Source organism: Pelecanus crispus, chromosome 4 (genome assembly GCF_030463565.1).
Source record: "Pelecanus crispus isolate bPelCri1 chromosome 4, bPelCri1.pri, whole genome shotgun sequence".
Taxonomy (NCBI): domain Eukaryota; kingdom Metazoa; phylum Chordata; class Aves; order Pelecaniformes; family Pelecanidae; genus Pelecanus; species Pelecanus crispus.
In genome coordinates this window covers 84272066-84289676 of record NC_134646.1, presented here as the reverse complement: position 1 = coordinate 84289676, position 17611 = coordinate 84272066, and the positions used below count along the sequence as shown (strand labels likewise).

General features: G+C 50.1%; 1 protein-coding gene across 1 annotated transcript in view; it reads right to left on the bottom strand.

Moving 5' to 3' along the window:
* The window catches only part of PTPRA (protein tyrosine phosphatase receptor type A), a 132533-nt gene that overhangs the window by 19919 nt on the left and 95003 nt on the right, over positions 1-17611 (bottom strand). The window contains exons 4-6 of the mRNA XM_075708682.1: positions 8991-9069; positions 8205-8567; positions 5384-5401 (exon numbers count right to left, since the gene is read on the bottom strand). Of these exons, the coding sequence (XP_075564797.1) occupies positions 5384-5401; positions 8205-8567; positions 8991-9069 (460 nt within the window). The remainder of the gene's footprint in view (positions 1-5383; positions 5402-8204; positions 8568-8990; positions 9070-17611) is intronic.

Sequence of the window (17611 nt, the reverse complement as noted above, 5' to 3'; positions counted from 1 at the left end):
GCTCAGGGCTACCAAGCTACTTATCGTCTGTCTGGCTCATCGCAAAGAGCTGGCTCCTGCTGGGACTTCTTTCCTCCCTGGAAATACTGAGTTTAGAGAGGAGGTGACATTAGACAACCCATCGTGCACGCTCTGCACCGTAAGGCCACTGGGTATGAACTAATTTGGCCCGCTTTGTCGTTCACTCCCTCGCAGACGCGTCTGAAGGGCAGGCATCGCACAATTCCCTTGCAAACACACTGAGATTAGGCACATCCGAAACGTTCCCATCCTCCGGGATCCACAGCAGATTTTTTTTTTAAATAGGCCATTTGTAACTTGGCCCGGAGGTCAGTGAAACAGCGGTCGGTGCAAGCAAATTACCCAGATGGGGTTGGAAGCCAAGCAACGCTAACCAGATAGGAAAATGTCCCTGAAGGGCATTTTTTCAGATAAAAGTGGATGCCAGTGACGCCAGCTGGGGGTATTTTCATTTTCCATCCGCTCGCTCAATCTGTATGGGCCACTGCACGCCTCAGCCCCCTGAGACTGCAGGGCATGACCCCCCTTTCCACCTTCTGTGCATCCGTTTCCCTGCCAGGGCAGATTCCTGCTCCATGTGTCTCAGTAATTTCAGCCAGCAGGTGTTCTTAGGTGGGATTTATTTTGTCCATCTCTGACTACTGAGTTACCAAGGGGCACTCTGGTTGTATTTCTGCATTTGTCCCTCTGTGGTCGTGAGGTCTAGAAATGTTATTCCAACCAAAAGATACGATTTTAGTGTAATGAGTTGAAGGCAATGACCTCGTATGGCAAATAAAACCACGAAATCCTCCCAGTCTTGCGTGTCTTTGTTTTTTCCATCTACTGTCCTCACGTGTTGGCATCTCCCCCAGCCCAGCAGCAAAAAGCCAAGGAATTTACTGGGAGGCATTTCTGCCTCCTGCACGCTCGGTAGCTGCTTGAGCCTTAGCATTACCCACCGCGAGGCTTTCCAAAAGCAAGACCAGGAAGGCAAAGCAATGACGGAGCACCTTACCCCAATCGCAGCCAGCCCTTGCCTCTCCTCTAACGTGCTTCCCCTCGGGACCTCTGACCGTAACCATCATCACCATCCTGGCTGGAGGAGGGGAAGGTGACAAAGCCCCACAGTGATGCCCCACTACGCGTCGTTGGACCATTTCTCCTGCCTCGGATGGCGCCAAGCTCAGCCTGACCGGTGCTGAGCCAGACAGGGGCCGCTGCGGCAGCGCCGGTTGGCAGGAGACGTGATTTACGGGCAGGGGTTTCGGCAGGGGTGCCTCTGGCAGCAGGATGCAGGGAGCCTGGGGGGGTTGGTGGGTTTTCTTTTTTTTTTTTTGCAGCTGTTCTTTTGACACATCTGTTGGGATGAGTTAGAGCTTTTCCACCGTGGCGGCTAACCGCCGGCGCGCTGCCCGGCCCACCCAGCAAAGCCCAGGCAGGAAACAAGCCGGAGGGTCCCTGGCCGGTCCCTCCTTCCCCACCCAGCCCTGGCAAGCGGTGCCAACCCCCCCGCAGCTCCCGTCCTCCTCGAGCCTTGGCCCCGGGGGTTTCACGCTTGCAATTCGCTTGGAGAAAGGACAAGGACTCAACCCTCTGCTTCCAGTGACCTGCAGTGCTGGAGCACCCACCTCGGTCCAGAGCCCGGAAGGTATCGGGATGCTTAAATCTTGTCCTAGCACCTCCAAGGAGCCAACAAACCATCTCCTGATGCTCAAGATAATGTCTCCAACTGTAGGTAGAAGTGCTATATAGCAGTCTATAGGCTGTCCCCTATACATCACACAGACCCAGGTGCAGCCGCCCAGCAGAGAGGGACGGGGCTGAGCAGCCCTCCTTGCTCATTGCCGTCAACGCCTGCCCGCAAAACTTGAGTCAAATCGGGCAGACAAGAAACTACAGGATCATAAGCAACAAAAAATGGGGGTAAAAGAAACAGAAGCAAAGATGTAGGGTCAGTATTTCTTAAATAAAACCTCCAGCACACGAGATGCGGAGCTCCTGGAAAAGGAAATCCCACAAAGGGGTTGCAGAGGGGGAGCAGAGCAGAAGCAAGAGTTTAAATCCTATCTCTTAGATCCCAAGCAGAGTTTAAATCACAGGCCAGCTACGTCCCCTGCAAACATCACAAAAAGCCTGCAGGAGCAGATCCGTGGTGCAACCTCTATTTGTTTTCCTGCAGTATTTCCTTCCTGGTGGTATTTGGGAGGTGGAAGAAGCAGCCACACCGGACACCACAGCTCAGGATAAACCAGTGAGTGTGTTCACAAAACACCTTAAATTACTCCCTCGGGACCGCGTCGCACGCATGCGCGTGCTCTGCTCGGGACAAGGCCAGGCCGTCACTGTTCGCTGCTCGGCACACAGGCCCTCCGGCCCCGTCTCTGCAAGGTGCTACCATGGCAGTGAGGAGTGCTGGGAGAGGAATGCAACAAGCAGAGCAATGCTTCAAAGCCAGAGGATCCTCCTGAGCTCCAGCTCTCTCTGCTGTTTTCTGTCCGTCATGGTGGGTTACAGACGTGTTATTTCAACCCATCCATAAGGAAACAGGAGAGGGTTCGTTGCCTTCTTCAAACCATGCCTGGATGCCTTTCTGGATGGTAGGTATGGCCCTTTCTGTGCCCGTGCGAACCTCATGAGGTTCAACAAGGCCAAGTGCAAGGTCCTGCAGATGGGATGGGGCAACCCCTGGTATCAAAACAGGCTGGGGGATGAAGGGATGGAGAGCAGCCCTGCGGAGAAGGACTTGGGGATGCTGGTAGATGAAAAGCTGGACACGAGCCGGCAATGTGCGCTTGCAGCCCAGAAAGCCAACCCCATCCTGGGCTGCATCCCCAGCAGCGTGGGCAGCGGGGCGAGGGAGGGGATTCTGCCCCTCTGCTCTGGTGAGACCTCACCTGGGGCCCTGCGCCCAGCTCGGGGGCCCTCGGCACAGGGACATGGAGCTGCTGGAGCGGGGCCAGAGGAGGGACACGAAAATGATCGGAGGGCTGGAGCCCCTCTGCTGCGGGGCCAGGCTGGGGGAGCTGGGGGTGCTCAGCCTGGAGAGGAGGGGGCTGCGGGGAGGCCTGAGTGCGGCCTTCCAGTACTTAAAGGGGGCTTATAAGAAAGACGGCAACAGATTTTTTAGCAGTGAGGAGGACAAGGGGCAACGGTTTTAAACTGGAAGAGGGAAGTTGGGATTAGATATAAGGAAGAAATGTTTTATGATGAGGGTGGTGAAGCACTGGAACAGGTTGCCCAGAGAGGTGGTAGATGCCCCATCCCTGGAAACCTTCAAGGTCAGGTCAGACGGGGCTCTGAGCAACCTGATCTGGTTAAAGATGTCCCTGCTCATTGCAGGGGGGTTGGGCTGGATGACCTTTGAAGGTCCCACCCAAACCATTCTGTGATTCTGTGGTGGAATCATTGGGTGATCCCTTCAGGAGGCGGCACACCAGGAGGCATTAGCGTCTCTCCAGCCCAGGACAAGACTTTTCTGCTTACTGAAATGACAGCTTCATCCATCATACCAACTCTAGGCACGGAGCAAGAGAAGGCAGGGCACTTCTCATCCACACTGCCCCACCTTGCTGATACATCCCCATGGCTGTCTCAGACGTGGAGCTTGAGCCTGGAGCACAGCATCACCCCTTGAACAGGTAAAGTCATAAATATTTGTGCAGCTTTACTCTCTTTCCCCTGGGGAAAGCAGGCAAGACTCTTTCGTGAGCCTGCCAAAGACACCTCACTTAGCCTCTTCCAGGCTTGTGAAGGATTCAACCATCTTGCCAGCAGTCATAGCACAAGAAGAGCTTATGGATGCCCTAAAAGGCCACGGTCGCTAAAAGGGGATGGGGAAGGACTTGCAGACACTGCGAGAGTTGGGTGCTGCTGCGAAAGGCAAACCACTCATCTCCATCAGTCTGACTTCAGGAAAAATCCCCTTCTGACCCCAAATCAGAAGACCAGGGTGAGCAGAGCCACCTGCAAACATCCTTCCACGCTGCCCTGCTCGGCACCAACACTCCAGCACGAGCAGCTCCATCACCCAGCACCCCCAAAGCTTGCAGAGATCTCTTCTGCCAATGCCGATTTGGGAGGGGGATGGAAATAAACGGGCTACTTGTTTCCTGCAAGAGCCGTAAATAATCAGTTGTCAAAGTGTACGTGGTGGTTGAGATACACCACGGTGGGTGGTTTCCTGTGATAGTACGAGTGCCTGCAATCAAAGGTAGATTTTCACTAATTTGGATAAAAAAATAGTTTTCTGCTCCTCAGCTTCAAAATAACCCTCAATCAACATTTTGTTAGGAAAGCTTTTAATTTTGCAATATCATTGCAAATATCCCCCCAGAACAATCCTCCAAGTCACAGGACTTGGAAAATATTAATGACTTGGTTAATATTAATGGTAATATAATATTAGCAATATTAATATCAGTAAGAAGTCAGATTTTTTCCCATTTTTCATTTCTGTGCTCTCAGGAGCAGGGATGAACAACGGCAGAGATAGCACAAAACAATACCTAAGCCAAGCCAGATCCAAGGGAATTACGCAGAATATTTCTACACCACCTTAACCATTATTCTAAATAAATTCCCTTGGACCTGCGTCCCTTTTATTTCCTCTGTGCAAACCTGCACTGACAGTAAGTATTGCAGAGCATCTGCCTTTTCATCTACACCATCAGCGTGACGGTGCGGGTTTGGCACACCAAGCAGCGTAAAGTGGATTGCCGTGGAGTTTACAAAGCTGAAACACCCGTCAGAGCAATGATGAAAACACACAGAGGAAGCGTGTTTATGTAGGTAGCAACCAGATGGGCTGTACCTCCGCTCTATCCGCTCCTATACTGCTAAAGCAGTGAGTAATTGCAAATATTCTGGTAGCGATGCCAGTTCTCAGAACTAAGAGATGGAAAAATGCGCGTGAGTGCTATTATATTACAAGAAATGGATTTGTGCTACTGCTTGCCAATAGAATTAAGGAAAATAATAATTATTCACATCATTTGCAGAATGGGTCCAGATCAACTAGGGTAAGTCACAGTCAATAAAGACAATTCATAAGCAAAAAAAAGAAGGAAATTTCTTGAACGGCTTCTTAGATCTTGGTCATTCAACTCTAGGGATGGTAATGCTGGTATTTTCAGAGTATTCAGCAGGAACTTGTATCTAATGGGACATGTACAAATTGGTACGGAATTGTTTATTTCTGAAAAGAGCAGCCCAGCACAAATTAAGATATCAGTGTGTCACCAGCTCTTCTAAAGAGCTTGATAGGCTTTGTAAAAGCAAGTTTGGAAGTGTGTCATAAGGATTGCTATAGCAGAATACTTCTGGAAATGTTTTTACCAAGGGCTTGACTGAAGAGCAATGAAATATAAAATAAAATTCTTACCTCTTCTGTCAGAGTTACCTGCAGAAAAAGAAAACAAAAGTCTCTTAGCAACAAAGAAATGTACATTTTAATAAGTCAGGAAGGATCAAAGACCAAGACAGTAGCAAATTTAGTAACTCTCATCATCTTCTTGTAAATCTTTCCTTTGAAACACCAGCTACAAAGCCAGGATGTTAAAACAAATTTCAGCCTTTGCTTAGTAAGAAGGAAAAAGGAACAAAACTCAACTTTTTATCAGCAGAGCAGGGGGCTGAAGCCGAGCTACGCGATCGATAAACACAACTTGCTGCTCTTAATCGATAACACAGTCTGTTTAACCCTATAACTATCAAGTCACTGGTGTGATTCATTAGCACACAAATATTAAGAGATAACACTCATGCATAATTTTAAAAGAGTGGCTGAGCCAAGAGTTCAATTAAGAGCAGCTGGGCTCAGGGATGGGGATGACAAGCATCCAAGGAAAGCCTCTACCTGCTGTTTTGGATGTCTCATCTAGAGGAAACCACAACCAACGCATGCTGATGAGAGCACAGCCCAGCTCTCCTGCTGCAACGCTGCTAGCATGAGCACCCTACGCCCCTGTTTTACGTGCGAAGAGCTGCAGCACGAGGTTGAGGACAATCTTTGTAGGTTTGGAGAAGCAGGAACTGCCCGTACAACATGTAATTCATGCGGCGCCTTCTGCCCCTGTCCCTCTCTTGAGCACCACTTAATTCTTCCATGACTGATACCCAAATTTCCCATTAAGATTAATGGCAAGAGCAGCCCTAAAACCAATTTTGCTCCTTGACAAATTACTTGAAATAAAGGAAGAATCAGGTTTGGTCATTTGTTCTCGGAACTGACATTAAGTGAGAAGTCACATCTGGCCTTGATGGTGCAATAGCCAACGTGTCATAGCGTACACCAAGGGAGTTCACCAAAACCAGCAACACAAGTCATAAAAAAAGTAGCAAAGACACAAAAATGGTAAATTCAGTCCCCCGCTAGCAGACATCATATTACAAAATCCAGACCTTAGCAGTACCTAAGGCTTTTGCCTCCATCACTCCCATTCGAAGGCTAAGTTGATTCTGAACTTGCACCGTGCATGTATCTAAGGTTACTCTGGACTCCTTCACTCTGCAAAAAAGCCTTGAGGATTTGTGTTTGAAAGGAAGCTGGGTAAGCTCGGGGATGGCAGAACACTAAAAAAGTTGGGTTGCAAACTTCCTTCAGCCACATCCCTTCCTGTGTTGGTAGCAAAGACAACTTCACTGCAGCTTCACAGGCTGCAGTTTCCAAAGATGCCCAGAGGAAGACAGCACACACATCTCACTGACGTGAAGAGGGGTTTAGATACCCAACACCCAATATCCCTTGAGGAATTTATTCTTAAGGAATGTACACTTGACATCTCCCTGCATTAACTCTTGTATTATCTTCTTTCAGTCTTTTCTACCCCACCACCAAGCTACCCATCCTGTTTTTCCACGAAATCCTGCACTGCCATGGCTTTCACTATAACCTTTAGCAGGCACTGCTATGTAACTTGCAACTCAGAGGCACGTAGTATCAAGCTGGGTCTCAACCGATGCAGCAAAGGGCAAACCATGGCTGAAGAATCACAGATTGGCTAAGATACCTGGTCACCTCAGCATCTTTTTGCCTGATTTTTGCTCTTAACCTACATTGAGCAGCCAAACTCTACATTCTTAGGGGCCACTTTTATGATGTGCCAAGAGGGGAATGACAGCAGGATGGCAATAGAGACAACTCTTGCTCTTCTGGACCTTTCAAAGATTAAAGTAGCCCAAGTAATGGGGAAAAAAACCAATAATGCAAGCACAGAATCACAAAATGGTTTGGGTTGGAAGGGACTTCAAAGATCATCTTGTCCAACCCCCTTGCTGTGGGCAGGGACATCTTTCACTAGATCAGGTCGCTCAGAGCCCCGTCCAGCCTGACCTTGAACACTTCCAGGGATGGGACACATCATTGGATGTGTCAGCAAATGCAAGACTGAGACATCCAGCGCATGGAATACTCTGCTCAATATGGTCTCATTGCATTGCTCCTGGCTCTCATCACGGTAGAGAGAGCACCTTCAGATGGTTTATCAAACCATGTGTGGCTTGTGCCTGCAAGCAGTTCAGCAACCATCAGGTGGAGCATACAGATTACCCTAACAGATGGGCCAGCACCATCCTACCACATCACCCTTCATCCCAGCTTGCCTAATTTTGGATAATGAGCCAAATTACTAGCTTTCCCGAGGAGCTAGATCTCACCCCTGGTTGGCCACCTCTCACCTACAACTTAAATTCTTTGGGACAGGGACTGCCTTGTTGTGTGTGTGCTTGTACAGTGCCAAAAAGCACAACTTGAGCCCACGGTGGCTACCAAAATACAAATAAATGCAGGAACTCTCTGGATAACCCAAACTCTGCAGCTGAGCGGCAATTCGGAGTGATTTATTGCTATTGCTTACCCAGACCGGTTACAGATCAACTTTTCAGCCAGCACCTGGGAGCTGTGCAGCACTAGCCCCATTTCACACTCCGGAAACCACAAAAAGCGATGAAATTAATCTGTGACAAACGTGGAACAAGATCCTAGGGTTTCTGGTGCCCCAGCATCTTGGCAAGAAGCCCAAACCTTCAGTAGGATAAATCTCTTCTGATCTGGTCACTTCAGGGAGTTAGATTTTTTTGTGTCACTGTGGAATTTGCCCCGAAGTGTCTTCTCATTCCCTTTTGTTCAGCAAAGCAAAAAAGAGCAAAGAAACAAACCCAGAGGCAGGATGGTCTGGAGAAGAAGAGGTGAAGGAGATGCCTACCGTTGTGGGCAGCGGAAGAGGTCTCTTGCGTTGTCACCGTCGCACTGAAATTCCTCTCTGTCGTCTCCGCTTCTGTGCTGGGGAGAGTGGTGCGCGGAGCAGACGGCGTCACGCTGGGTAGCAGGGAGGTGGCTGGAGGCATGGGCACGGTTGTCCCCAGGGTGGAGGCGTTGAGGCTGACAGTGGTGGTGTTGGGGGAGATCCTGGTGGCTGTGGTTGTAGGTGGCTTTGACGCCATGGTGGAAACAGTCACTGGAGTGCTAACGTTGAGGCCGTTTGCGCTCGTCGTAGTCCCATCCTCAGGACGTGCTGTAGGAGCTTTGGTGGTAGTCCTGGGGGAGGCGGGCACTGTCATGGGTAGCTCTGTGAGAGGAGAAAGCACAAGGGAACCTCCATGAGATACCCTTCTGCAACACTGGAGGGTTTAGATGCTGGAGATTCGCACGACTGTAACAACAACTAACAGCCGAAAAATCCCAAGTCTAGGACAGGGAATGCTTTGCACAGCACAGTGACGCACACCCTATAAAAGCAGGTAACTGGAATACCTACTGCGATATCGAGGAGGTACAAAGGCTAGAGCCCTGTAAGAAAGGATCGATATTTGCTAGAGGTAAAACCTGCAGGTCCCATTTATGAGCACCTGCAGCCCATCACCCTCTTTTTGACAATATTACAATTAAGTGGAGGGTGGGAGGGGTAAGTCACCAAGCATGTGAGCACTTACTCCTTTGATCGTAAAGATGGTTTAGGGACAAAAGAGAGGCAACAACAAATGCAGTTTACCTGCCGTAATGTTGTCAGCACCTACGCTTATCAGGCCACTCCCGAGCAAAAGGAGAAAGAACCACAAATCCATGTTGACCTGGGGGAAAAAGCAAAGAACAGTTATTTAAACCCTCATGCAACATCATCCCAAAATAATTGAAACTGGGGACGCTGCTGTGCATCTTGTGCGTGTAGGGCTGGAAGGGAGGAGTGAACGTGTGGCTGGAGTCCCTGCAGGCATGTGGATGGGAAGGATTTATCACTATGTTCGTATGTTCCCAACTGGAGGGCACACGGAGAGATCCCAGTCTGGTGGACCAGCAAAGGTGACCGGAGATGAAGCAGGGAAAGAGCGAACTATGGGAGAGCACGAGAGGAACGAGCTATGAAGCTCAGCACCAAAGATAAGTACCTGGCTTTAAAGGAAGTTAATAATGTGTTCATATAACAGTCTGCAAATGAGTGTACTTTGAGCAAACTGAAATGCAATACACGTGAAGACCACGGCAAGGAACCTTGGTCCAAAATGCCCAGGAACCGGGGGCAGGGAAGAAGGAGAGGTCAGCTCCTCCTGCGGGCAGTGCCCAGCGGATCCCTGCCAGCTTGCTGAAGCCCCTGCCCCCCAAGGCCGGGCTCAGCTCCATTCAAACCCCATCAGACTCCCTGCACGTGCGGACGAAACAAATACCCGCAAATAATAATCCAAGATCATCTGCAAGTGCAGGCTGCACATTCATTGCACCGTATGTTTCTTCCCAGGAAACGTCCTGCAAAATTACAGGACGATGACATCAGTAGAGTTGTTTCCCCCAGGCTTTCTTCTCCAGCCCTTTTAAATACAAGGTTTTTACGGTGATTTCTTTCCTCTATAGACCTCAAAAAGCTCCTGAGAAATGGGTATCATTATCTCCTCCCAAACAGATACGGGTCCAGAGACTGAGGCAAACGACAGTGAGATGTGAGACGTCATCGTCCTGGCCAGAAGAGAGCCCAAAGCTGCCAAACCTCAGACCCCGGGGCCTCCCAAGGATGGGTCAGCGTCTTGCATCTGCTACGAGCCCAGAGAGGGCTCGGAGACGGCTCTGCTACGTGCCATTGACCGGCAGCTGCCGTACGACTCTCTCCTGTCCTCCAGGCTTTTGTCATGCGTCCCTTTCCATCTTCAGCATCTCCTGAGAGAAGGCTGCGAGATCTCGCCGCCAAGTCAACTCGTCATGCTGCCAAGAAAGGGTTTTATTCCCGATACGCGGTCTAAGCCTCCCCCTCTTAAATACATCTCGTGTTGTTTGTTCTCGTTGTATTTATTTAAATCTGCTTCAATCTAGACCCATCCCAAACTCTGGGCAAAAGGACAACACTGAAGTCATCAACATGCTGGAAACGGTATCAGAAATACAAGATCCTCTCCACCCCACCCGGGAGTATCCTCCCACCAGCAGCACCACCCACTTACATGTTTTTCCTCCCCCATGAAAGAAAACCTGGCAAAAACCGAACTTACTCAGTGACCAAAAGGTCAGACAAACCCTGAACCAGAAGGAAACCAAGCTCCAGAGATAAGAGCTTTCCTTCAGCTCCCTCCACGGCCAGTCCTGGGGCATGGCTTTCTCCAAGGGGTCCCAATGGTCCGAGCAGCCAACTTTCCAGAGGGTTTCATCACTGGTTAAAATATCTGTGTGGATGAATTTCAACCGATTCAGTCCTCCTGCCACTTGGTGAGAGAGGGGCTGGTCCTGCAATGCCTCCTGCGAGGCTCTGCTCCAGGGAGGGATGTCCAGAAAACCCACAACCAGGAGGGTTTTGATGACATGTTCCACTCTTGGTGCTTAACACACCCCATGCAACTCGTTCAACCGCCTGCCAGACTCTGAGATGTGCTTGGTCTAAACTGTTTTGGCTTTGGAGAGAAACCCCTATGTCTAAGGAAGAAATTTTTTATGATGAGGGTGGTGAAACACTGGCACAGGTTGCCTGGAGAGGTGGTAGGTGCCCCATCCCTGGAAACATTCAAGGTCAGGTTGGACAGGGCTCTGAGCACCCTGATCCAGTTGAAGATGTCCCTGCTCACTGCAGGGGGTTGGACTGGATGACCTTTGAAGGTCCCTTCCAGCCCACACTATTCTATGATTCTGTGATTCTATGTTTTTAGGGTTGACGGCAAGCCAGTGCAGCTGGAGCTTGAGGAAAAGCACAGCGGCAAGCGCATCAGGATGTCGGCTTTTGCTCTAAGGCCACTCAAGGAGCAGTCACACTCTGGAGCTGAGATGGTCCTAAGCCAAAGAGGTTTTCCACGCCCCCACTGTAGGAAAGGGAACTCATGTCCTCGCTGTGCTTAATTGCAACTGGGAAGTGCACGAAGCTGCGCTGCCAGCAAGAATGAAAGCAACTCGCTGCGGGAAACAGATCCTTTGAGCATCCCACTGTGGAAACCCACAGAAATAGGGCGCTCCTCACGATCGGACCCATGTGCAAAGGCAGAAGGACCCTAAGTCTGCGCTGAATCTCCAAACGAACATAATGGTGGCACTGAGATGCTCCTGAAACTTTGCAGGGGCTGATGAAGGTGTCAAGGTCTTGCCGTCACAACTGCTTCCCCCGCCGGGAACCCATTGCTACCAAAACAAGAAAACAATAGCAAGGTAAAAGGAAAGACCTGGCTCTTCCGCAAACACTACTAGGAAAAGAAGTGACTGTTTGCTGTGTTTTGATGAATATTTTTATAGAAATGCCATTCTCATAGGTGGATGTGGCTCCTTTCCTCTTCTCCCCGCCCCACTCCTCAAAAGAGAGTTCCTGTTCATTTGGGATCATGTTCATTAGGGATCCCATTCATTTGGGATCCTGTTCATTTGGGATCCCATTCATTTGGGATTCTGCTCATTTGGGATTCTGCTCATTTGGGATTCTGCTCATTTGGGATCCCGTTCATTTGGGATTCCCACAGCTCTGCCAGCACTAGCTCTGCAGCAGCAGTTTGCCCCAAGAGCAGACAAACCAGTCGCTAACGGGGACGCTCCCACCGCGCTGGCATCCTACCGGCTCCTCATGCTGAGATCTTGCTCCTCACCACCTAGCCCACAATTAAGTGATCATTGGAAAAACCATACAGATGATAATCTCTTCCAAGCCTTTCTTAATGGCTTCGAGGGTCTTTTTGGCCGGCTGCTCCACCTCTTGCAGCACACCTCAAATACCAGGGGAATGACCATTTGTTCATGGTCACTCAGCAAAGGGGTGGCAGAGCTGGGACTGGACCCCAAGGGACCCAGTTCCTCTCCTGTCTGTGGTCTCTGGAGTCCTTATGAGAAAGTTAAGGAAGGAAAGACTGATGGGTTAACCCATACCGACCCCACACCCCCTCCCTAAGGCCAACAGCCAAATGTCCCGTTGGCCTCCGAAGCTCTTCTGCCTATCCTCAACATATTTTTCCTTGGCATCAAAAGCAGGACATGGAGGGTAGGTTAAAGGAAGTAAAAGCTGTGAATCCCCTCCTGTTTCTGCCCTCCGTTACAGGGAAGTAACCCACACACAATAAAAGAGCTTGGGTTTATTTCCATGACCGTGATCACCATATGGATGAGAGCTGAAGGCGACTCCTGGACCAGCCACGGGTACCGGCTCCCAAACCCCTTTGGGACGGTGGGATGATGCAGGTCCCTCCTTCGCTGAGCCGGCAGTGCAGCTCTGATGCCCTGGGATTATATCAGTGGGCAGGCAGCTGCCTGCCTATCAAACCCCCTTGATATTACATTTAATAAGTTCATTGATCCTTGAGTGGATCGCATTAGGAGGAAAGAGCTGGCAAGGGGAGAGAATACCGAATTTCCCCAAGCCTTGCCCCGTTTTTGTGAAGAAAGCTGGATGCAGGTGGTCCGTGTAGATCCTGAGTTTTTATGGCTTTATCACTGTGAATATCAAAAGAAACAGGACGCTGGGCAGCCCCGAGAGCATCATGGCTTGCTGTGCAGATCATTACACAAAAATCCCGGGAGCTGCTCCTGTGACCGGCAATCAGCTGCCAGCGCCGCTTTATCACCTTAAAACCGGATCCAGAGCAGAGAGCAAACGAAAGAGCCCTGCGCAAGGGGAGGGCTGTGCCAGCCCAGCTCCCGGCTCCCAGCCCCTGCTATTAAACACTCCCTATTCCCAAATGCAGTATAAATAAATGCCAGCGGTACGCCGTTACCCGCTTCTTAACATAAAAGGCCTCGAGAGTCCTACCCCAAAGCTGGAGAAACCCGAGTCTCCCTTCCCCCTCGGCTCCCTCCCTGCTGGTTTCGGAAACGGAGAGGAAATACTTGTAATGTTATCAACATAAACACAGCTCTTGGCCGGCTGCAACATCCTGCGAGCTCTGCAGAAAAACACCCTGACGTCACGGCGCCGGCTCTGCCGAGGAGAAAGGAGCCGGCTTCGGCACCGCTGCCGCGGCGGGTTGGGACGATCCGCATCGCGCCTTCGTTTCAAACCTTCCTTTTCAAAAATCAGGGTTAGAAACCTCAGTAGTTGCCACCGGTGTTTCCAGCAATATTATATATCTATATATATGTTTTAATATATTTTCATATATATATACACACACACATATATGCACTGCACTCTCCCGTACACTGCTTGGGATCTTCCTATAGGAAAGGCTGGGTTTTAGGCTGCAGGACGTATGTTTTAAAATAAGCGGATCTTGTCAAGATGATTGATGCTGGAGGGGGGAAAAGAAAGGAAATAATCTCTTTATAAAATAATAAGTGGCTTAAAAATGGTATTTGTGTGCGGTTGCTATAGGGGGGGTTGGCTGCACCTCCCCGTCCTTCCAGAAAGCAAAGAATTAGTATTTAGTGCTGCAGAAACTGCCCAGATCCCACCCGGATACAGCCGTCTACAATCAAAGGCAGGATTTACCCCCACCTCTGACATACTCCTAATTCCTGGAAAATGAGGCAATCTTTTTCTATGTGCGAGGAGAGGCACAACCCGAATTCTGCCCAGCTTTCCAGGACCCCAGAAACCAGTGCTGCGATCAGTAGGATGCTAAAAGGTAGTGGCTCAACCACAACCGCCTGACTGCCTTGTGCTGGCCCCAACTATAGTGAAAAATAAAAAATTGTTCAGTTTTCTTCTTTTTTTTTTGGTAGGAAAGAGGGCAAAACTAGGAGCAAGGTTAGCATTTGCACCAGTTAGTTCTTTGAAATAGCTCACAGTAGGATGAGAGCAAGCGTGAGCATAAAGAAAGGGGAAAAAGGTCTTTTTTTTTTTTCTTTTTGGTGGCAGCAAGCCATCAGCATGGCTCAGCTGCCCTGGAAAACAAACCTGCTGTTCCCTCTCCCCCTCCCTGCTCCTTTTAAATCCTGTTTGTGGTTTTCCAGCCTCTCGCTGGAGCTATGATCAGCAGCAGAGGAGAGCTGCCCACGGGCTCGTCCGATGGCAGAACGATTTCACCAACAGCGGGTTCCCCTTCTCCGTAACGCTAAACCTCCTGGCTTGGATGGGATGCAAAGGATGTAAAAATAACGATCAGGATGAGCCCTGCTGCTGGGAGCTCCGCACCGAAAAGCAAAGCCCGGTCCCCTGTGGGAAATCACCTGGGGGCCAAGCGTTTTGCAGGGAGGCTCCTTGAGACGTGCACTGACTTCTTCTCTTCTTTAACATCATGCAAGGAGCTGCTTCGGCTCCGAACCGCGGTGGGATGGCTAATGGGGTGTCGGTCATCTCCTGCACCAGAGCTGTGAGTAGCTGGCCATCGCAGGGAGAGGAGCTGTTGAGTTTAGGGAAGGAGAAGGCTTTTGTTGCCCTAAGACGCAGTGACTAATTCCTCGCATGTGTCTCCGAAGCTGAAACGAGGCCTTTGATGTGTCACTGAACATTATTCCCCCACCCCACCCTCTGCTTTTCCACTCTTCAGCAGAAAAGATGAATCACAGCAACCATTCACCCTTTCTGAAAATCCACTTCGGGGTTTATTTTTTTTTGCTTTTAAATAAAGAGACGGTTTCCACACGAGTGACAGCCGCTGTACCAAACGGTGCATGAGGAGGAGGACAAACCTGCGGTAAGGGCTTGGGGTTTTGCTTTCTCCACCTGCCCAACCTTCAACAAATCACCGCTCTCCTGCACCTTGACATTTACTTCTGGCATGGTTTGGGTTGGAAGGGACCTTCAAAGATCGTCTTGTCCAACCCCCCTGCCATGGGCAAGGACATCTTCCACTCAATCAAGTTGCTCAAAGCCCCGTCCAACCTGGCCTTGAACACTTCCAGGGATGGGGCATCCACAACTTCTCTGGGCAACCTGTGCCAGTGCCTCACCACCCTCATAGCGAAGCATTTCTTCCCTACATCCAACCTACATCTACCCTCTTTTAGTTTAAAACCATTGCTCTTTGTCCTGTCATTACAGGCCTTGCTAAAAAGCCTCTCTCCATCTTTCTTACAAGCCCCCTTTAAGTACTGAAAGGCTGCAGTAAAGTCTCCTGGAGCCTTCTCTTCTCCAGGCTGAACAACCCCAACTCTCTCAGCCTGTCCTCACAGCAGAGGTGCTCCAGCCCTCGGACCATTTTTGTGTCCCTCAGTCCAACAGACGAACACACAGTCCTCTTTCAAAGAGCAGCATCATCACACATGCATGGAGGGAACCTGATCCTACTCTCACCTGGCTTTCTGGGCATCCAGAAATAGCTAGCACTGTTAGGATGATGTCAAAACCTGATGGCCTGAACCAGGATCAGTCTTCCTCGTGAAGGTCTTTAGTGAGATGTTAGTCTATCCCATGCCGATCATACAGGCTCGCAAAGCACACACTGGCAGCAGCAACATGTGTGAAACCATCGTGGGTCATGTGGAGAGGATCAGGTGTTCACCCGCCAGAGCTTGGAAGAAGGTTCCCCAAGCTCCCTTCTTACCTCTGCCACTGAAAACTGGAAATCTCTGTACTTCAGCCTGACCTACCATAAAAAGGCTCCCAAATTGGCCTTTTTATTCCCTAAGTGAATGACGCAGGTTTAATTAATTCAGAAATGTTTGCAAGGACCTTTGAGACCACAGTTAAGAATAACTAACTGGGTCCAGTCCTGTTTAACATCTTCATTAATGATCAGGAAGATGGGTCTGAGTACACCCTCAGCAAGTCTGCTGATGACACCAAACTGGGAGGAGTTGTTGAGATGCCAGAGGGTCATGCTGCCATCCGGAGGGACCTCACCAGGCTGGAGAAATGGGCCAGCAGGGACCTCATGAAGTTCAACAAGGACAAGTGCAAAGTCCTGCCCCTGAGGAGGAACCGCCCCAGGCACCAGTGTGTGCTGGGGCCACCCAGCTGGAAAGCAGCTTGGCAGGAGAGGACCTGGGGGTCCTGTGGCCATCAAATGACCATGAGCCAGCAACGTGCCCTTGCGGCAAAGAGGGCCAGCGGTGTCCTGGGCTGCGTTAGAGCATTGCCAGCAGGTCGAGGGGGGTGATCCCTCTGCTCGGGTGAGGCCATGCCTGGAGTGCTGTGTCCAGTGCTGGGCTCCCCAGTGCAAGAGAGACATGGACATAGTGGGGAGAGTCCAGTGAAGGGCCATGAAGATGGTGAAGGGACTGGAGCATCTCTGCAATGAGGAAACGCTGAGAGAAGAGAAGGCTCGGGGGGGTCTCATCAATGTCTACAAATACCTGAGGGGAGGGTGCAAAGAGGACGGAGCCAGGCTCTTTCCCGCGGTGCCCGGTGAGAGGACAAGGGGCAATGGGCACAAAGCGAGACCCAGGAGGGTCCCTCTGAACATCAGGCAACAGTTATTGACTGTGAGGGTGACCGAGCCCTGGCACAGGTTGCCCAAGGAGGTTGTGGAGTCTCCATCCTTGGAGACCTTCAAAAACCATCTGCTCCTGGGCAGCCAGCTTTGGGTGGCCCTGGTTGAGCAGGTGGGTTGGACCAGATGTCCTTCAGAGGTCCCTTCCCACCTCGACTACTCTGTGGTTCTGTAACTTTCTGTCCAGCAAACTTTTCAGCAGGCAAACCTGCCAGGATTTAAGCTCATTCTGGGGAAAGATAACAGCCAGCACTGAGAAGATCCCTACACCGTGCCAGATATACGTTGGAGTCCCACCAGTGTCCCGCCAGCTCTACGCTGTCATTCAGCGAACAAGCACCAGTTACTGCACACCGCAACAGTCCTCTGCCATGTATGAGACAACCCTCACCTCCTAGGAGCCACTAACAAAGAGCCATGAAGCTCCTCAGAGGAAATGAACCCATGATAGACTCCTCCAAAGGAGTTGGAGCATCTCAAGACTGATAAGCAAGCCTCCTAGAAGAGCCCCAAGACTAGGGAGCTATTATCTCAGTTATAAGATCGGAAAATTAAACTCATCAGTTTAATTATAAGCAAACAAACCAGGGAAAAATACCAATGAATGTGGATGCTTAAATAATCCAGACATGAAATAGTTCAGGCTCCTAAAGAGACGCAGAAATGTTGACTGTGGATATCTGTCCTCTGTACCTGCGTCATGCCAGTTCTTAGTTTTCTATATCGCCTCCCTTTTAAGAAAGAAATCTCTCTCTGTATGTTTAAAACCAGGCAAATACTAACAGAGAGCCTAGAGACTCGATGGTCTCATGCTAAAAATACAGAAGTAAAAGCCAGGAGATGCAGGCTCCACCCC